Source organism: Canis lupus, chromosome 6 (assembly GCF_011100685.1).
Source record: "Canis lupus familiaris isolate Mischka breed German Shepherd chromosome 6, alternate assembly UU_Cfam_GSD_1.0, whole genome shotgun sequence".
In the NCBI taxonomy this organism is placed as follows: domain Eukaryota; kingdom Metazoa; phylum Chordata; class Mammalia; order Carnivora; family Canidae; genus Canis; species Canis lupus.
The window spans coordinates 26,004,416-26,023,383 of record NC_049227.1 but is presented as its reverse complement, the minus strand read 5'-3'; the positions used below and the strand labels follow the sequence as shown (position 1 = coordinate 26,023,383).

General features: G+C 42.4%; 1 protein-coding gene across 9 annotated transcripts in view; it reads left to right on the top strand.

Annotated features, from left to right (window-relative positions):
• TMC5 (transmembrane channel like 5) overlaps nucleotides 1-18,857 on the top strand; it is a 67,378-nt gene extending 48,521 nt beyond the window's left edge. For 8 of the 9 annotated variants that reach the window (XM_038540229.1, XM_038540226.1, XM_038540224.1 and 5 more), the window contains 10 exons: nucleotides 1,162-1,240; nucleotides 2,432-2,529; nucleotides 4,204-4,299; nucleotides 7,528-7,603; nucleotides 7,792-7,925; nucleotides 9,615-9,788; nucleotides 11,472-11,550; nucleotides 16,002-16,106; nucleotides 17,512-17,554; nucleotides 18,287-18,857. In XM_038540229.1, coding sequence (XP_038396157.1) covers nucleotides 1,162-1,240; nucleotides 2,432-2,529; nucleotides 4,204-4,299; nucleotides 7,528-7,603; nucleotides 7,792-7,925; nucleotides 9,615-9,788; nucleotides 11,472-11,550; nucleotides 16,002-16,106; nucleotides 17,512-17,554; nucleotides 18,287-18,333 — 931 coding nt within the window. In that variant the 3' untranslated portion in view covers nucleotides 18,334-18,857. The remainder of the gene's footprint in view (nucleotides 1-1,161; nucleotides 1,241-2,431; nucleotides 2,530-4,203; nucleotides 4,300-7,527; nucleotides 7,604-7,791; nucleotides 7,926-9,614; nucleotides 9,789-11,471; nucleotides 11,551-16,001; nucleotides 16,107-17,511; nucleotides 17,555-18,286) is intronic. The other variant, XM_038540231.1, reaches the window with a different exon arrangement.
• Nucleotides 18,858-18,968: the final 111 nt, after the last annotated feature.

The window sequence follows — 18,968 nt, the reverse complement described above, 5'->3', positions numbered from 1 at the left end:
AGTTTAACCTGGAGCTCCCCTGCAATAAAGGTACATGTTCATCCAATAGATATTGAGGGTCTACTGCAAGCTAGGTACTGGGAAGAGATTGGGGATCTGGCATTGAAAAAGACATATCCATTTCCCTTCCTTCATGGAGCTGAGTCTAACACAATGGTTTTCAACCTTCAGCATGCACCGGAATTACCTGAAGGGATTGCTTGGGCCCATTCCCAAAGCTTCGGGTTCAGTAGATCTGGGGTGGGGCTTGAAAATTTGGCTTTCTAGCAAGTTTACAGAGGGCACTAATGCTAAATGGGTTGGAAGACACACCTCGAAAACCGCTGGTTTAGTGGCACACAGTTCTTGGTACACCAGGGCTGAAATCTCATTAAAACCAGCAGGTGTTGATTTAGGTGAAGTAACTGGGTTTAAGAGCTCAGGCTATGAGAGCAGATGGTTCTCAGTTTTTATCTCTGTCATGCCCCTGGAAAGCTGTGTGACCTTGGACAAATTGTTTCACCTCTGAGGGATATAAAACACTCTCTATCTGGTGATAGAGTTGTAAATATTAAGAGTTGTAGAATGTTTAGCATTAAGTTATAAAGATTAAGATGATTCAGTGAAGTTCTTAGCACAGTGTACTGTCCATGGTTAGCCCCCAGTGAATAGTATGTACATTTACTATTATTACAACGAGAAGTGAAGTCAGATAGTTTGGAGATGCACCAAAAGATGGTATAGAAGTTGATATAAATTGGGTTACGCTGCAGTAAAAAACATCCTCTCTCTCCTTAGTCTCAATGGCTTAGAACCCAAAGATTTATTTCTTGGTCAATATTATATGTCCTTTGTGGATGGCGGGGAGTATTGGTCATGTCATTCATGCAGGGATCCAGGCTGAGAGCAGCAACCATCTGGAATTTTGCTGATATCCATTCCAGAGGGAAGATAGTGAGTTCTGGAGAGTGTCACTGGCACTTAAATGCTCCAGGCTAGAAGGGACACAAAGTGACACACATCACTTCTGCTCACAACTCATTTGCCAGAACTAGCCCTATGGCTCCACTCAAACTACAGGGGAGCAGGAATTTTAGTCCTAACATGTGACCAAAAGGAAATATTCAGTACTAATGACTATCATGGAAGGTAATGATAGTTGTTTTCTCTTCTGTTATTTAGAAACATCTTTCTGAAAATATCAATCATTGGAATTCTTTGTTACTATTGGCTCAACATTGTGGCCCAGGCTGGTGAAGAGGTGAGATTTCTATGCTATTTTGCCTTGAGTTTGGTTTCTTATCCTTTGACCACCAGGGAGAAAGTGAATTTCTCTAGTTTCTCAGAGTTTTTACTCATAATCTTAAATATCATATTATTCTTCCATCCATCCATGTATTTATCTATTCATCCCTTCATCCATCCATCCCTCCCACTATCCCTCCATCCCTCCTTCCCTCCCTTGCTCCCTCCATCCATTCATCCTTGGGCTGTGCACCCCAAACCTCCCTCTACTTGTTCAGTCAAATTTAAAAGCTCCCAGTCATCAGCTCTTAGCACTGATTTCCGGCAGAGGTAATTGACCACCAGTTTCATGAACTAATTCAGCCTTCCAATTTGTGCTAGCCTGCTAAACCCCTAGGCCTCTTTCTTAGTCAAGCAGTTATTAATGGATTTTCATAAGGTTAATAAAAAGACTGAAGGGGACGCCTGGGTGGCTCAGCAGTTCAGCATCTGCCTTCGGCTCAGGGCATGATCCCGGGGTCCTGGGATTGAGTTCCACATCGGGCTCCCTGCATGGAGCCTGCTTCTCCCTCTGCCTGTGTCTCTGCCTCTCTTTCTGTGTCTCTCATGGATAAATGAATAAAATATTAAAAAGAAAAAAGACTGAAGGCATTATCATCAGTGATGGCTAGCTGAGAAATTGGATCCAGAAGCATAGGACAGGGATGAAAAGTTTTAAGAGGAGAGATGGGAAGAGGCACCTGGGTGGCTCAGTTGGTTAAGTGTCTGCCTTCGGCTCAGATCATGATCCCGGGGGCCCGGGATAGAGCCCCACTTTGGACTCCCAGCTGCGTGGGGATTCTGCTTTTCCCTTTCCCTTTGTTCGTCCCCCTGCTCGTGCACGCTCTCTTTAATAAATAAATAAAATCTTTAAAAAAAAAAAGGAGAGATAATGAGAAGAGAAAGTTTGAGGTACATGTGGGGGGCAAGACTTACTGGGGGTGGGGGGAGGAAGGGGCACAGAAAGGGAGTAAACACCCTTGAAAACAAACTCAACAAATTAATGGTGCATCTCTGCCCAGAGTAGGTCTGCTTTTCTGGGTACACAAGGACTCTGTCAAACTGAGCCACCAGCCATGTCCTAATGAGTGCAGGGTGCCAGGAACAGAGGGGAATTGAGCAGGAAGCAATAGCCCCTTCCATCTCCTGACTCTTATTTGCCTTTCAGTGTTGGGAAACCCTCATTGGCCAGGAAATCTACCGACTTCTTCTGATGGATTTTGTGTTCTCTTTAGCTGATTCCTTCCTGGGCGAGTTCCTGAGGAGGTAAATATTTGTCAGCCTTTAGTAATTAATACCTGATGTTGGAACCAGAGTCATAGTCTTGCCTGAGCAGGAAGTATGGGTATGTACTGACTATGTAAGTGTCCCTTATATACTTTGGCGTACACTGTTACAAGTCTGCCTCTTGTTCTTTGGGACACTCCTTTCTTCTTGAATTAACCGAAAATTCACTTTTATCCGACAGTCTTATTGTCCAAGTTCATTTGGTTGAGCTGGCCCTTTCCAACCTTCTCTTGAAAAAAAAAAAAGTGGGGCATCTGGGTGGCTCAGTGGTTGAGCATCTGCCTTTGGCTCAGGTTGTGATCTCAGGGTCCTGGAACCATGTTCCACAGCAGGCTTCCTGCAGGGATCACGACTTGAGCCAAAGGCAGATGCTCAACCACTGAGCCACCCAGGCGCCCCGTGTTTGCTCTTATTAATCTTAACACTCTGCTGTGGCATCTTTCCCTGACATTACATTAGATTTATGTCATGATTCATTTAATTGAATTTGGTTAATGTGCTAATTATTATTTTAGACACCAGGTATACAGAATTGAGGCAATATTATTACTGGCCCATGTATAGACCTTTTTCATTGATTTATTCATTTATTTGTCAATAATATGTGGAGCATCTTATTCCTCATGGACACTTACATGTTTCTACAAGCTGCTCCTGTGATAATATGGCATAACACAAAAATTCTTTCCTCAATGGGTAGGTTGCATGCCCAACCCCCTCATTCAGTCTGCCCAAACACACTTTTATTACAGCCTCTTGTCTAGGGTCTGGACATAAAGATGAGGAGGTTGTTTTGTTCTGTTTTGGGCTTTTTGATGGCATTTTGTGTGTGTGTGTGTGTGTGTGTGTGTGTGTGTGTGTGTGTGTTTTGTTTTGTCTTGTTTACACTCTCTCTATATGAAGAAATCAAAGGGGTCAAGTTTCCTCAGAATAAATGGAGACCTTGGCTTCCTCTTGTGGGTTTAGAAAATGGGAAAGCACTATTAATCCAGTAACAATAACCAAAAATGGAAAAATGTTCAGCTTACTTGAGTTGGGAGGTGCTGAATTTATCTGATCCCTGAGAAAAAGGTTGAACAAGCAAACAAGTGATATAAATGAGATAAATAGGTAGGATAATTTTAATAATTATCTCCTTTAAATAATATCTATTATTAACTTATAACTAGTATCTATTTAAATAGCAGGTGGGATAAGTTAAATAATGTCCTCTAGAATTTTTATTTTTTATTTTTATTTATTTATTTTTTATACAGGGGATGTTGCAGAGAGAAAGGGAGAGAGAATCTTAAACAGGCTTCATGCCCAGCCCCAGAGCCTGACGTGGGGCTGGATCTCATTACCCTGAGATAATGACCTGAACTGAAATCAAGAATCAGATGCTTAGCCTAAATTACTTAGGCGCCCATCTACAATTTTTTTAAACCACTTCAGCAGTACCTCTATTTGAATGCATTGTATTAATTCCATTTCCCCTTAATTCCATCAATTATTTCTTTGAAAATATGCTTATACTTGGAACTTTTCCAGACACTTACAAGGGAACTTATGACTTTATTCAAAACTGGTGAGGCTCTACTTTGTTGATTGCAGGAAATCTTTTGAAGGAGAGAGTTGATGATTTGGGTACTAACCTCAGTGATCTTTTCACAGACTCATTGGGATGCAGTTTATAACAAGCCTTGGCTTACAGGAGTTTGACATCGCCAGGAATGTCCTGGAATTGATCTATGCACAAACTCTGGTGTGGTAAGTTTTGAAAATCTTCACACTGACTCAGATATATTTTGTAAGTGGGGATATTGTGGCTACTGTTACCCTGATGCGCACTTTCTATTTTAATTTATTTTAAAGATATTTATTTATTTATTTATTTATTTATTTATTTATTTATTTGAGAGACAGAGAGTGGGGGGAGTGAGCATGAATAGGGGAGGAGCGAAAGGAGGGGGAGAAGCAGCCTTCCCTGCTGATCATGGAGCCTTCAGGTTGCCTGGGTGGCTTGGTGGGTTAAATGTCCCCATGGGGCTCCATCCTGGGACTCCAGGATCATGACCTGAGCCGAAGGCAGACATTTAACCCACCAAGCCACCCAGGTGCCCTGAGCACTTTTTAAAAACTGTGGTAGGAAAATGCATAGTATAATATCATCTTAAACATTTCTAAATGTATTGTTAAGTGTTGAGTATATTCACATAGCTGTGCGACAGATCTCCAGACTCTTTTTATCTTGCCAAGCTGAAACTCTGTAGCCATGACAAGAACTCTGCAGTTCCTCCTTCCCCAGCCCCTGGCAAGCAGCACTCTATTTTCTCTATCAGTTTGACAGTTTAGATACTTTATGTTAGTGGAATCATACAGAAATTATCTTTTTGTGACTGTCTCATTTCCCTTAGCATAATGTTCTTCAGGCTCTACATATTGTGGTGTACACCAGTACTTCCTTCCTTTATAAGACTAAATAGTCCATTGTATGGCTATGCCATATTTTGTTTATCCATTCATCCATGAAGGGACCTCTGGGTTACTTCTACCTCTTGGTTACCGTGAATAATGCTGCTCTGATTATGGGTATGCAAATATCTCTTTGAGACCTGACTGCTTTCAGTTTTTTTTTTTTTTTTTTTTTAAGATTTTATTCATTTATTTATTCATGAGAGACAGAGGCAGAGACACAGGCAGAGGGAGAAGTGGAAATTGATCCCAGGTCTCCAGAATCTGGCCCTGGGCTGAAGGCGGCGCTAAACTGCTGAGCCACCTGGGCTGCCCCAGTTTTTTTGGATATATACCCGGAAGTGGAATTGTTGGATCATATGGTGCATATTGAGCACTCTCAATTTTTTAAATAAATGATGTGCATAAATCAGCTGATGTGATAATAATGGCATATCTTTATTTACTGGGTGCTTACTTTGGCCAGGTTTTTGAACCCTAGAGATCAAGCCTTCACACTATTGACCATTGGATGGTCAATCCCTGCTTGGGATTCTCTCTCTGCTCCTCTCCTGCTCACTCTCTCTCTCTCTTTAAAAAAAAAAAAAAAGGTTAACAGAATGACAGAAAGGAAGTGTAGATTACGGACAATGGTAGAAATGAGATGAGGTAAGTGTTTCCCAAAGTTGTGTTCTGCACACCAACCTACCCATTTTTTGGCATACCTACATATCACCAGTACTGGTTTTCACTTAATATTATTTTTTCTATGGTTTGTCCTCTTTTTTTTCTTAAATACATTTTAAAGGAATCTTTATATTTTACAGCCATAAATGGAAAGCAGTGTCATTTGAGAAAATCTGCAAGTCACTTGAAAAATAAAGTCAAACTGGGGGCACCTGGCTGGCTCAGTCAGTAGAGGGTCTGACTCTTAATTTCAGGGTTGTGAGTTCAAGCCCTATCTCTGGTGTAGAGATTACTTGAAGAAAAATCTCAATTTTTTAAAAAATAAAATAAAGCTAGGCCCATCATAGTCATTAAATTCTAGCTGGGTGCTGCTGTCTGCCAAGGCTCGCAGTTTAAACCTTATTCCCATGCTTTCTTTTCTTTTTTTTTTTTTTTAAGATTTTATTTATTTATTAATGAGAGATGCACAGAGAGAGGCAGAGACACAGGCAGAGAGAGAAGCAGGCCCCATCAGGGACCCCGATGCGGGACCTGATCCTAGACCTTGGGATTAGGCCCTGAGCCAAAGGCAGACGCTCTACCACTGAGCCACCCAGATGCCCACCCCAACCTTTCTTTTAGGATAAAAAAGGGAGGTTGGCAAATGTTAGGCCCACCAAAGTAAGATTTTCTTTTCTTGGTACTCAGGAGCATTAAGGAGAATTGAGGGGGAATGACCTTCTCATGTGTAACTCAATGCAGTTTTTACTGTCCCTGTAGGGTGTCAGACATTCTGGATGCCATGAAGGGAGGAATGAGACATGTCCCACATTTAGGACACCTCAGTTAGGGCTTGCTGAAAGGCATTTGGTGGTATGTGGGTGGTGCTTTCTGCAAAATATCTTTTCTAAAGCTGGGAAGAGAGCAGCTAAGGTTACTGGGTATGGTAGGGATTTTCTTGGTTTGCAGCATTTGTTTGTTAGGGCTACTATAACGAAGTACCACAGACTGGGTAGCTTAATAAACAACAGAAACGTATTTATTTTCTTCTTTTTTAAAAAAGATTTTATTGGGCAGCCCTGGTGGCTCAGTGGTTTAGCACCACCTCCAGCCGAGGGCCTGATCCTGGAGACCCGGGATCAAGTTCCGTGTCGGGCTCCCTGCATGGAGCCTGCTTCTCCTTCTGCCTGTGTCTTTGCCCGCCCCCCCTCGGTCTTTCAAATAAATAAATAAAAATATTTATTTATTTATTTATTTATTTATTTATTTATTTATTTATTTATTTATTTATTTGAGAGAGAGAGAGAGAGAGAGAGAGCACAAGCAGAGAGGAGGGCCAGAGGGAGAGGGAGAATCAGACTCCCCGCTGAACAGGGAGCTGAACCCAGGGCTCTATCCCAGGACCCTGGGATCATGACCTGAGCTGAGGGCAGACGCTTTACTGACAGAGCTGCCCAGATGCTCCCAGAAGTTTATTTTCTCAAATTTTGGAGGCTTGAGGTCCAAGATCAAGGTGTTGTAGGGTTGGTTTCTTCTGAAACCTCTGCCCTTGGCCTGTAGATGACACCTTTTCCCAGTGTCCTCACATGATTCCTCTGTAAGTATCTGTGTCCTGATTTCTTCTTTTAAAAGCACTAGTCAGATGGCATTTGGGCGCACCCTAGTGACCTCATTTTACCTTAATTATCTCTTTAAAGGCCCTATCTCCAAATATAGTCACATTTCAAGGTACTAGGAGTTAGGACTCTAGCATATGGATTTTGGAGAAACAGTTCAGCCCGTAACACTGTCTTTCCCCTCACTCCACAGTCCATATCTGCCCCCACTCCCCACTCTGTGTGTCTCCCTGTGACCTCTGACACTCTTTCTCCCTCATAGGATTGGAACCTTCTTTTGCCCTCTGCTGCCCTTTATCCAAATGATTACTCTTTTCATCATGTTTTACGTCAAAAATGTGAGTCAGTCTGAAGTTGGAATCAATCAGCTTCTCTCAGTCCCCTGTGACCCCAGGGGTGATTGGAATTGCACTGGGGTGGCAGGGTAGGGGCTGGTGGTGCTGGGAAGGCTATCAAGAAACCAGTGCCTGGCTGGGGTCCATCTGGCCTGCTTCTCTGGTCACAGATGATGCTTCTCTCTCTTCAGATTAGCCTGATGATGAATTTCCAGCCTCCGAGCAAAGCCTGGCGAGCCTCACAGATGATGACATTCTTCATCTTCTTGCTGTTTTTCCCATCCTTCACTGGGGTCCTGTGCACCCTGGCCATCACCATCTGGAGGTAGGAGAGATAGTGGCCTTGTGGTGAGGTGTTAGAGATGGGGTAGGTGAGTGTTTTAAAATGTAGGCTTTATTATCAAGGGTGAGGCCAGCAGATCAGAAGATAAAAATGCTGCTGAAAAGATGATCTGTTATTCTCAGATCCCAGTAGAGGTGGTGGCGGGGGATGGGAATACCACACCACAGAGGGCCACGTGAGGAAACCCCAGGGTTGGTCAGGATGCAGAGGGAGTGAGGAGAAAACGTGAGCAAGAGCCTTTGTTGTGGTTTCTATGGGAAGGTAAAGGGTGAGGAAGAGTAGGCAGGTTTAGGATTGGCAAGTTGGAACAATTTCAGTGGGTTTTGAGATATAGGGGCTGTCTGGAGTTGTTTGGTACCTGGCCCCGGGTGAACAGGGCAGGGGATAGTGACCCTGAGTGTGAGAACCTGATAGAGTAGGCGGAAGGTGGGATATGGGCTCTTGGATCAGTTGGTTTGCATATGAAAGATGTAGGGTAGCCCCAGGAGAGGCTATCTCTCCAGGGTCAGTACCCCCCCACCCCCATGTCAAGAGAAGTGAGAAGATATGCTTAATACATTGTTGCACCCAAGTTCCCTTGGTAAGTTCCCTTGGTAATCAGCAGACACAACAACCAAAGAAGGGAATAGATCTTAGCTTGGTTACCACCCATCAGGTGGCTTGGTGCAGCTTCCTCACTTCCTCAAAGTACTGTTCCCAGAATGGGGACAGAACTTCAGCCTTCAGCTAAATAAACATTTAATGCCTTGCTTGAGCTGGTTCCTTCCTAGCTCTCCAGCTTCACCCCACTCCGGCTCCTCTGTTTGAAATGTTCTTCCCACTTTGCTCGATGGCCTTCTGTATACCCTCTGGTTCTCGGCTCAGAGGTCATCTTCAAGATGTGATCCTCATGACCATCCTTATCTATGTCACTTCCACCTTCTCTCAGGGCAGTTTCTTTTCTTTATTCCATCATTCATGGTCAGAAATGCCTTCATTTGAATCTTTATTTAATCGTGACTCATTAGTTGTCCATCTTTCTTGGTAAAATGTAAGCCTGAGAGGGTGGAATCCAGGTCTGCTCTTTCCTATGGAATCTCCAGGGCTTGGTGTCTAGCACAGCACCTGGTACAGGTGCAATAAACTTTTATTGAATGAATGAGTTGATTTTTAGGACATAAGCAGAAATAGAACTATCAGGAACTCAGGTGGCTTCAGGCCAGGCTCCTCTGTTTTATGATGTCTTTGCGTCTCTCTTTTTTCCCTCTTCCTAACCAGTTCCTAGTTTCCCTCTAGTTTCTGCTATTTCCTACTGCTACACATGGCCACCATTGCCACAGCATCAGCTTCCACAGATCACAGGGTCTCTTCTTTGTATTTCCTAGTTTGACTTCCCCGGAAAAATAATCTGACCACCCAGTTCATTTCTGCAAGCTGGGATGCCACAGAGTTCATTGCCTGCTCTTTGGATTGGTGACCAGTAGATCCAATGTGAACCCTGTGTGGGAGCTGATCCTCGGAGTGCAGGTCATGAGCACAAAACATAGCAGCTGAGGCTAGGAGGGAGAGGGTATCAGCAGGCAAGAATTTCTGGCTCCAGGTCCAGGGCTCAGAAAGGACCATTTGATTCTAGAAAAAAGCTATGCCCCGAGTCTCCTGCTAGAGATGTTTTTCTATCCCTTGTTTTATCAGATTGAAACCTTCAGCTGACTGTGGTCCCTTTCGAGGTCTACCCTTCTTCATTCACTCCATCTATGGCTGGATTGACTCCCTGAGTAAAAGGCCCAGCTACTTATGGGTTGTTTGGATCTACCAGAACCTCATTGGAAGTGTGCATTTCTTTTTCATCCTCACCCTCATTGTGCTGTAAGTGGAGCACGTTTGGGAACCTGGGGGGAAATGTGCCATTAACTTCACCTGGGAATAGACTCAGGGAGGTTTGCCAGGAAAGCAGAGGGCCACAAATCAGTATTCTGGATGGTCTTCACTTTGCCCTTGAATTTTTAAAAACCGTTCCTTGCTATCATCTTGCCCTAGGTCTTTCGTTTTGGTTTTTTTGTGCGCTTTTTTTTTTTTTGCCTGTTTTATGAAAAAGTAATACCTGTTATGTCCCCTCTTAAGAAATAACATAAAAACAAAATGAAATTTTGGATTTGAGAATGCTAGGAAAATCACATGTGTGATTCTTCCTGAGATTGTGGTTACGTTCAAATGGATTGGGCATTGTTGGTACGTAGGATAGCATTCTTCCATTTTCAAATAAAAATGATCAATATCTGACTTCTTGTGGAAAAAAAAAAAAAAGAACTGCCAAGATTGGATTCATCTTCCTACATGAATAGTTGATTGGCTAATAGCTATCCCTCTTTAGAAGCCTAGTCCTGGAGCACCTGGGTGGCTCAGTGAGTTAAGCAGCTGCCTTTGGGATATAGGGGCTCCCCACTCAGCAGGGAATCTGCTTCTTCCTCTCCCTCTGTCCTCCCCACTCATGTGTGCTCGCTCACTCTCTCTCAAATAAATAAATAAAATCTTAAAAAAAGAAAGAAAGAAGCCTAGGCCTGATGGCATTAGAGATAGCAACTCTTCCCAGAGAGAGATACAAATCAAAAGCACAGATTAGTGGAACCAGTAGATGTTGCTTACAGAGCAACCTCTTAGTTTTACAGGTGGAAGTGATAAGACAGCAATGGGCTGACTTGCAGAGATAAGTTCCAGGCTGCACGGTCTGTGAGTGACAGCGTGCTACAACCTGGATGTCCTTGCTCCTGGGCATGCCTTCCCTCCCCAGACTAGGTTGTTATCTGCCTCTTTAAAATGCTCAGCTTTCCTAGCAGCTTGTTGCATCAAATTACCAATTCACTGGGGAGCTTGCTAGAGATCCAGAATCTTAGACCCTACCCCAGACCTACGGAATCCCAGAACCTGCATTTTGAAAAACTCCCAGGAAATTTGTGTCATGTTGAAGTTTGAATAGCACTATCCAGATTCACAAACTCTGGCTACACATTAAAATCATGTGTAATTTCTAAAAATACTGTTTGGCCCCTATGCCCCAGGAAACTCAGTCAATGGATCAGAGAAGGGGCCGTGAAATGAGTCTTTTTTCCATCTTTCACCTGATTCTCTGTACAGCCAGGTTGGGGACTGTTGCTCTTTATTTATTTTTTAATCTTTATTTACTCACTTGAGAGAGAGAGAGAGAGAGAGAGAGAACTCGAGCATGAGTGGGGGTGGGAGGATAGAGGAGGGTTGGAGGGGGAGGGAGAAGCAGACTCCCCGGTGAGTAGAGAGCCTGACATGGGGCTCAATCCCAGGACCCTGAGATCATGACCTGAGCCAAAGGCAGACACTTAACACTGAGCCACCCAGAACCTAGAACCGTTGCTGTGATGTATTTAACCTGTAACTCACTCAGACCAACTTTTCAAGGACACTGTAGGGCCAAAGTCCACTTGTAAGCAAATATTAGTTTCTTTGAGCCCTTTTGGAATTTGGGGACTGCAGAACATTGGCAAAAGTATCTGTCATCTTTTTTTTCTTCTCTTCTAGAATCATCACCTACCTCTACTGGCAGATCACAGAAGGAAGGAAGATTATGATCAGACTGCTCCATGAACAGATTATTAATGTGAGGAGTCCCTCTGTTATCCTCCTTCCACCTTTTTTTTTTAAACGTTATATAATGAGAACTTTCAGACATACTCCAAAATAGAATAGTTGAATGAATCCACGCCTGCCCACAACCCAGCACCAACTACCATCAGCATGTGTATACTCTTATTTAATCTACACTAAACCTTCACTGCAAATCTCTGAATTATTTTAAAGCAAATCCTAAATTTACATAATTCTATCTGTAGAAACTTCTATGTGCCTGAGAAATATAGACTTTTTTTTTTTTTAAGATTTTATTTATTCTTGAGAGACACAGAAGCAGAGACACAGGCAGAGGGAGAAGCAGGCTCCTTACAGGGAGCCCAATGCGGGACTCCATCCTGGACCTGAGATCATACCCTGAGCTGAAGGCAGACGCTTAACCACTGAGCTACCTGGGGGTCCTGAGAAACAGACTTTTAAAAAACATAACCACAATATCACCATCATCATGCCTAAAAGAAAGTGTAATAATTCTAAAGAATTCTATCAATTCTCATATGCAATCAAAGGTCAAAAATCCCCGATTGTCCCATGAAGTGTCTTTTTACACTAGGGGTGTTCAAATCAGGGTCTGAGTAAGTGCCACGTGCTGCATTTGGTTGATACGTCTCTTGTTTCTTTTAATCTGCATTTGTTTTCCCCTTCTCTCTTCTCTTGCCATTATTGTTGAAGAAACTAGGTCATTTGTCTTGTGTTAGTTCTTACATTCTGTGTATATCTAATTTGCAACCTTGTGGTGGTGTTTACCCTGTTTCTTTTTTCTTTTTATTTCCTGTACCCTGGTAGTGATATTTAAAAGTCCGATTAAATCCAGATTCAGCATTTGATTTTATGTTTTATTTTTTTAAGATTTTATTTATTCATGAGAGACACAGAGAGAGAGGCAGAGATATAGGCAGAGGGAGAAACAAGCTCCCTGAGGAGAGCCTGATGTGGGACTCCATCCCGGGACCCCAAGATCACGACCTGAACCAAAGACAGACGCTCAACACTGAGCCACCCAGGTGCCCCCAGATTCAGCATTTTAGCCAGAATTCTTCATAGATGATGCTATGTACTTCTTACAGCAATACCCTGAGACATAAAGTGTCCTGTTGTCTATTTTTGTGTGGTATTAAAAGTAATCAGTGAGTCCATGCTTTGTTAGCCCGACCCATCCATCCTAAGATTCCCCATCTGCCTTTCACCTGATGGATTTTACAGCCTTTGATGAGTATTGCCTAGAAGACCACTGATTTCATTAGAGATGACAAAAACATGGTACTCTACTCCTAGAAATTCTTCTGCATTGATTAGCTAAGACTCTTCTATGAAAAAAGAATTTTTGCTCAACTATTTGATTACCTTGTAATATAATTTATAAAGGAAAGGCAAAGTATATGCATGATTTTTCCCCCTTTATTTACCATTTTTTGAAAGGATGCGTTGGTATCCCAGTCTGTATTAGTTTCCTAGGGCCTGCCATAGCAAATGATCACGAAGTTGGTGGCTTAAAATAACAGAAATTTATTCTCTGTCAGTTCTGGAGGCCAGAAGTCCAAAATCAAGGTTTCAGCAGGGTACCTTCCAAAGCTCTGAGAGAGTATCTGTTCCATGCCTTTCCTAGCTTCCTGTAGGGGCCACAGGCTAACTTAACTGTTTCCTGATTCGTAGCTTCGTATCTCCTGTCACTGCCTTCACCTTCACAAATTCTTTTTCGTTGTTTCTCCTTCTCTTCTAAGGACTTGTCATTGAATTTAGGGCTCATCCTCATCCAGAAAGATCTCATTCCAGAATCTCTAATTATGTCTGCAAAGATCTCATTTCCAAACAAGGTTATATTCACAGGTACTTAGGTAGGATAACATGGACATATCTTTTTAAAAGGGAGATACTATTCAACCTGTCATATCTAGCAACCTCCAAATGTGGCCAGTGAGGATTTTAAAATTATCATTATGAATTCATAGATTTGAGTATACTTTGACATCTTTCAATTATAATAATTTGTGGGGTGCCTGGGTGGCTCAGTTGGCTAGGCATCTTGCCTTCAGCTTGGGTCATGGTCCCAGGGTCCTGGGATCGAGCCCTGAATTGGGTTCCCTGATCGGCTGGGACTTTGCTTCTCCCTCTCACTCTGCCACTCTCCCTACTCATGCTCATTCTCTCTCAAATAAATAAAATCTTTTAAAAAATTATAATAATTTGTTAATGCTTAAATAGTCTCATCCTTTGCTAATGGAAATCCTTTTGGATTAGCTCCTGGGCTCTTTTGACATGACCCCAGAAGTCTTTGATAGCTCACCTGCTCTCTGGAAGGACAAGATGTTCAAGGCTCTTCTTGTTCATTACCTTGCCCCAGAACATGAATCGGACATTTATTCAAGGAATCCTGGTGAAATGGCATTTAGAGACCACAGTCTGGGAATAGTGATGCTTATTGCCACTGGGCTGGTTCCCTTTTCTTCTAAATACCAATATAATTATGACATGAACACTTACATCTAAGAATATGGGAAAGAAGCAGGATTCCCCAGGGTTCTATCTGCTTGAATCTTTGGGGTTTCAGATCATTTGGGTTGGTCCTTTATATGGTATAAAGGAAGGGCATGGATTAATTATGTTCTTTTTTCTGCCTGTCCCTACAAGGACCACTTGTAGTTTTCTAATGCAGCACTTTGAATGTTTTGGGCAAGTCTTATGCAAATCTTAACAGGGGACACCTGGGTGGCTCAGCCGTTGAGTGTCTGCCTTTGGCTCAGGGCCTGATCCTGGAATCCCAGGATGGAGTCCCACATCAGGCTCCCTGCATGGAGCCTGCTTCTCCCTCTGCCTATTTCTCTGCCTCTCTCATGAATAAATAAATAAAATCTTAAAAAAAAAAAAAAAGAAAATCTTAACAGGGGAAGTATTTGATTTTAAAACCTTATGTTTTAAGGGAAGTACCAAGTAAAGTGAGGAGGAATTTAGATGGCATCATTTCAGAGAGGCACCAGAAGGATCACCACAGGCGTACATGGTTGGGAGTCTTACCCAGAGGTTGCACCACAGAGGCAGGTTCATTGTTTCTAAAAGAACCCAGACTAATTTTTATTACTCTCTCTGGGGTCATATACCTCTTTAATCCCTGTTTTAAAATTAGGGAAACTAAGGCTTACAGACTGAAGTGACTTGCCTAAAGTCACAGAGCTAGTAAATGGTGGGATTTGAACTGGGCAATTTCAAAGTTTGTACTCTTAGCTACAATGCAGCTTTGCCTCCCTGAGTCAAGATCTTTTGGATAAATCCTAAGAGTTTGCATTTTTGCAAGCTCTCTAAATAATTCTCACTGGCACTAGAGTTTGGAAACAGCTGCTAGAGACCAGTAATTTTCAAACAATTTGGCTATATCCAAGACAGCTAGCGAATTTGTTTAAAATGCCACTTCCCGAGGACAGCTCTTCCTTGCAGGATTCCAGTGAAGAAATGTAGAAGGAATGAGGGAAATAGAAAATTATTATGAAGCAAATATGATAGCTTCATTATATAATTATTGGATGCTTAAATTTGTGGGTGACAGTCTAAGGAGAAACATGGGCATGGGAAAAGGAATTGATCTAGACTGGCCAGACCATCAATGGCGCTTGCTAGCCTACTTCAACACTAGTAGAATATACCACCCTCTCATCTGCAGCAGATTCACCAGTAAGTGATTCTCACTCCTGGTAGGATGTACCCTCTTCCTTTGTTCCCCTCCCCAATTTGAGAAATTTTCATCTAGGTCTACTCCATTGACACTGATAACTTTGACAAATATATTTGACGTCCCCAGATGCAGAGCTGTGAGCTTTGACATTCTCAGTGGGAGGACAGGGCAGCGATGTTGGTGCCCAGTGTTCTGAGACTGAGGGCATGCCAAGAAGGGAGCTACTATACACCAGTTGTCCTGGGCCTTCAGGCAGTGACATTTTAAGTTGCTTCTAGCAGCAGGATAGAGAGGCTGCTATTCAAGCCTGCTTGGAGAATTGCTTTAGAGGAGATGTTACAATTCAGGAAGGCTATGTTGGGTAATTTGACAGTGCTGTGAAATATTTCTTCTCTTTCATTAAGAGAAAACAAAGCCGGGGCACCTGGGTGGCCCAGTTGGTTAAGCCTCCGATTCTTGGTTTCAACTCATTTCCCTGAGCTCAGGGTCATGAGATCAAACTCTACGCTCAGCAGAGTCTGCTTAAGATTCTCTCTCCTTCTGCCCTTTCCCCCAACCCTCAAATCAATCAATCAATCAATCAATCAATCAATCAATCTTAAAACAGAAAAAGCAAGCAAGAAAACATGATGGCAGTCTCTCTTCTATGTCTGGGACCCTACCAGCCTGAAAAAACCAACCTTCATTCCATCATTTGCTTTTCAACCTCCTACCATCCCCCATGTTTTTGTTCTTGTTTTGGTTTTGTGTCTTGGCAGGAGGGCAAAGATAAAATGTTCCTGATAGAAAAGTTGACCAAACTGCAGGATATGGAGAAGAGAGCAAACACCAGCTCATTCACACAGGAAAGGAGAGATGTAGAGGTGAGACTGGGGGTTGCCTTGGGTTCCTTGTGACACAGACCTGCCTCCTTGTGAAATGTGCATTAGGAAGCTAGAATAACATAAGACACTTCACTTTCTATGTTTAAACATTTCTGTATTTTTTATTTAACAAATAGTATTTATTCAACCCTTTCTTTCTTTTTTTAAAAGATTATTTATTTATTTATTCATCACACACACACACACACACACACACACACACACACACACACACACAGGCAGAGACACAGGCAGAGGGACAAGTAGGCTCCATGCAGGGAGCCCGATGTGGGACCCGATCCCAGGACTCCGTGATCATGCCCTGGGCTGAAGGCTGATGCTCAACCACTGAGCCACCCAGGCATCCCTATTCCACCCTTTCCATGCTGACACTTTTTCTCTGTGATGGGGTTGTCATAGCAAAGGCCTTCATGGGGCTTGAACACATCCTTTATATAGTCCGATCAACCAGAAGTACATCCCATGGAGAAGGAAAATACTCTGAAATCTTCCTCCACTGTGTTAATGGTTCAGTGTATACTCTTTCAGATCTTTTCCTGAAGGCATCTGCAAATATACATGCATATACTAGCACTTTTGTTTATTCATTTATTAGAAAAGTGGGGCTGTACTATACACATAGTATCCTAACTCCATCCCTCATCACAATACTGTATTTCCAACATTGTTTCAGTCTGTACGTATTTGGACATTTGGGTGGTTTCTAGGTTTTTTGTTTCTAATACTAAAAACAGTGTATAATGAAACATTTTTGTTTTAAATTGCTTTTATGTGAGCATTTTTGCCACAGGGCATGTACATGATACTGTTAATAGATATTACCGTATCATGCTGTTAAGATTTTATCAATTTCATGCCTACCAAGAGGATATAAGACATGTCTGAAACCCTGCCATAAGTCCAAAGTTCTTGCTGGCTTCTTTGGTGTTCTGGAAAATATGGATAGACAGTAAATCCACCGTAATTCAAATGCTACTAGTTTTGGAAGTTAGGATCTTGTCAGTAGAGACTGCCATGCCATTTACTACTTGTGCAAATTAATACCATCAGCATGATGTAGATATGGGGTCTAGAGGTCTGACTCTAGTTCCTGTGCAGGCAGAGACCCTGTCTGGACCCTTACAGCCCTGGGTCCTGATATATTACCTAGCTTATTGTAGATTTTCAGTAAATGTCTGTGAAATGAATGAATAAATTAATAGAATCACTTTCCCTAAAAGACCAACAAAGCATGTTTGCTATGTCTATGGCCAAGCCTTGGTTTTCATCTGTCACATCTTAAATTTTAAAATGGTGGCAGTTCACAAATCCCACCAACTATGCAATAGGACCCGAGTCTACATTCCTTTCCAGTGATGAGACCACCTGTTTTATTTCCTTTCAGCAACCAGGAGCTTTGTATGTCAAAGAACATGATGCTGCTTTTGGTGAGTAACCGGCACTGAAGGAGACCTACTTTAACCAAAATCATTTGGTTTTGGAAGAGGGTCAGAACCACTTCATGTATCAGTTACTCTGTCAATTAGAAGAACCAACTGAAGCTGTTTTTAGCAAAAATTCCAAGAATAATTCTTGCTTTAGGTGTTACCAGAAGCAGAGACTCACAATATGTTACTGGAACCTAGTTTCTTTCTGTTCCATACTTTTCTATGTTAGCTCCTTTCTTGAAAAGGCTCTTCCTAACAACTGCAAGACACTTTTATCAGCCTCTTGTACTTTCTCAGATGGAAGTCTAGTGGGAAAGAATGAGAGGCCCAGAATTCTTGATGTGTTTCATTGGATCTGACTGGGTGATGTGCGCATCTGTGAACCAATTGCCACGGCCATGAAAATGTGATTTCATCGGCCAGATCAGAGATCTGTAGATAGAGGTGCTACAGCCAAACAGATCACAGAGACTGAGAATGAGAAAGGGTGGCTTCCCAAGGAAAATCTGGAGCTGAGGTCAGAAGGGAATGAATACTGGGGAGGAAACAAACAAACCCATTCATCTTTTTGGGGTAGCATTTACTGATGACACTCAATGATGGGAGTTCAAGGAGAAAATTGCAGAAACTTAACAGAAGGCAGGAGGTATGAGAAGCCATGGGATCTTGAATTTGATATTTCCCTCACAGACATATAAGAGTGCTAACTTCTCTTTTCTGGGTCCAACCTAGACCTGCGATTTAGGCGCTCAGTTCAAGAAGAGAATCCAAAGGCGTGATGTTTGTTGCGGCAGCCAGACACCAATCAAATGAAAAGATAAAGATGGAGCAGCTTCTTCTGTGACACCTGAACCTTTCTGAGCTTCCCAGGAGGGGAATTCAAGCCATTAGCCAGAGTGGGAAGCTGACCACAATGTATAAACTGAAGAAGATTTGGCCATTGCCTGCTGGTTTTTTATACCTGGATTTTCCAAGAAAAAATATTTGGGATTTTAAAATAAAGACAATTGTAACATTTAAACTGGTTCACAGAAACCCAGAAGAGATAACCTGGGAATTATTTATTAAGTCTTTAAGAGATGTGCATATGAATTGTTGGTCCTTAGAAATCTCTCCTCTCAGACCCGGCAAAGATTTGGAAACTGGTGCTCAAATAGTCCAGCCTGAATAAAATGGGGATCCTTAGGGATGTGAAACCTCTGAACTGGGGAACCTGCTTTGTTCGTGACTTTGAACTGCAAATATCCCACCCCATGTTCCCAACAGAGAAATACAAGAGGTCTTGTTTACAAACTTTATTGCATATCACATATGAGTCTTTGGGGTTGAACTGGGATGGGTGTGGGTGTGGACTGGGACTCTGCCCCTGTGAGGTTGATACATGAGTCACCATCAAAACCTTATGTTGAATCAA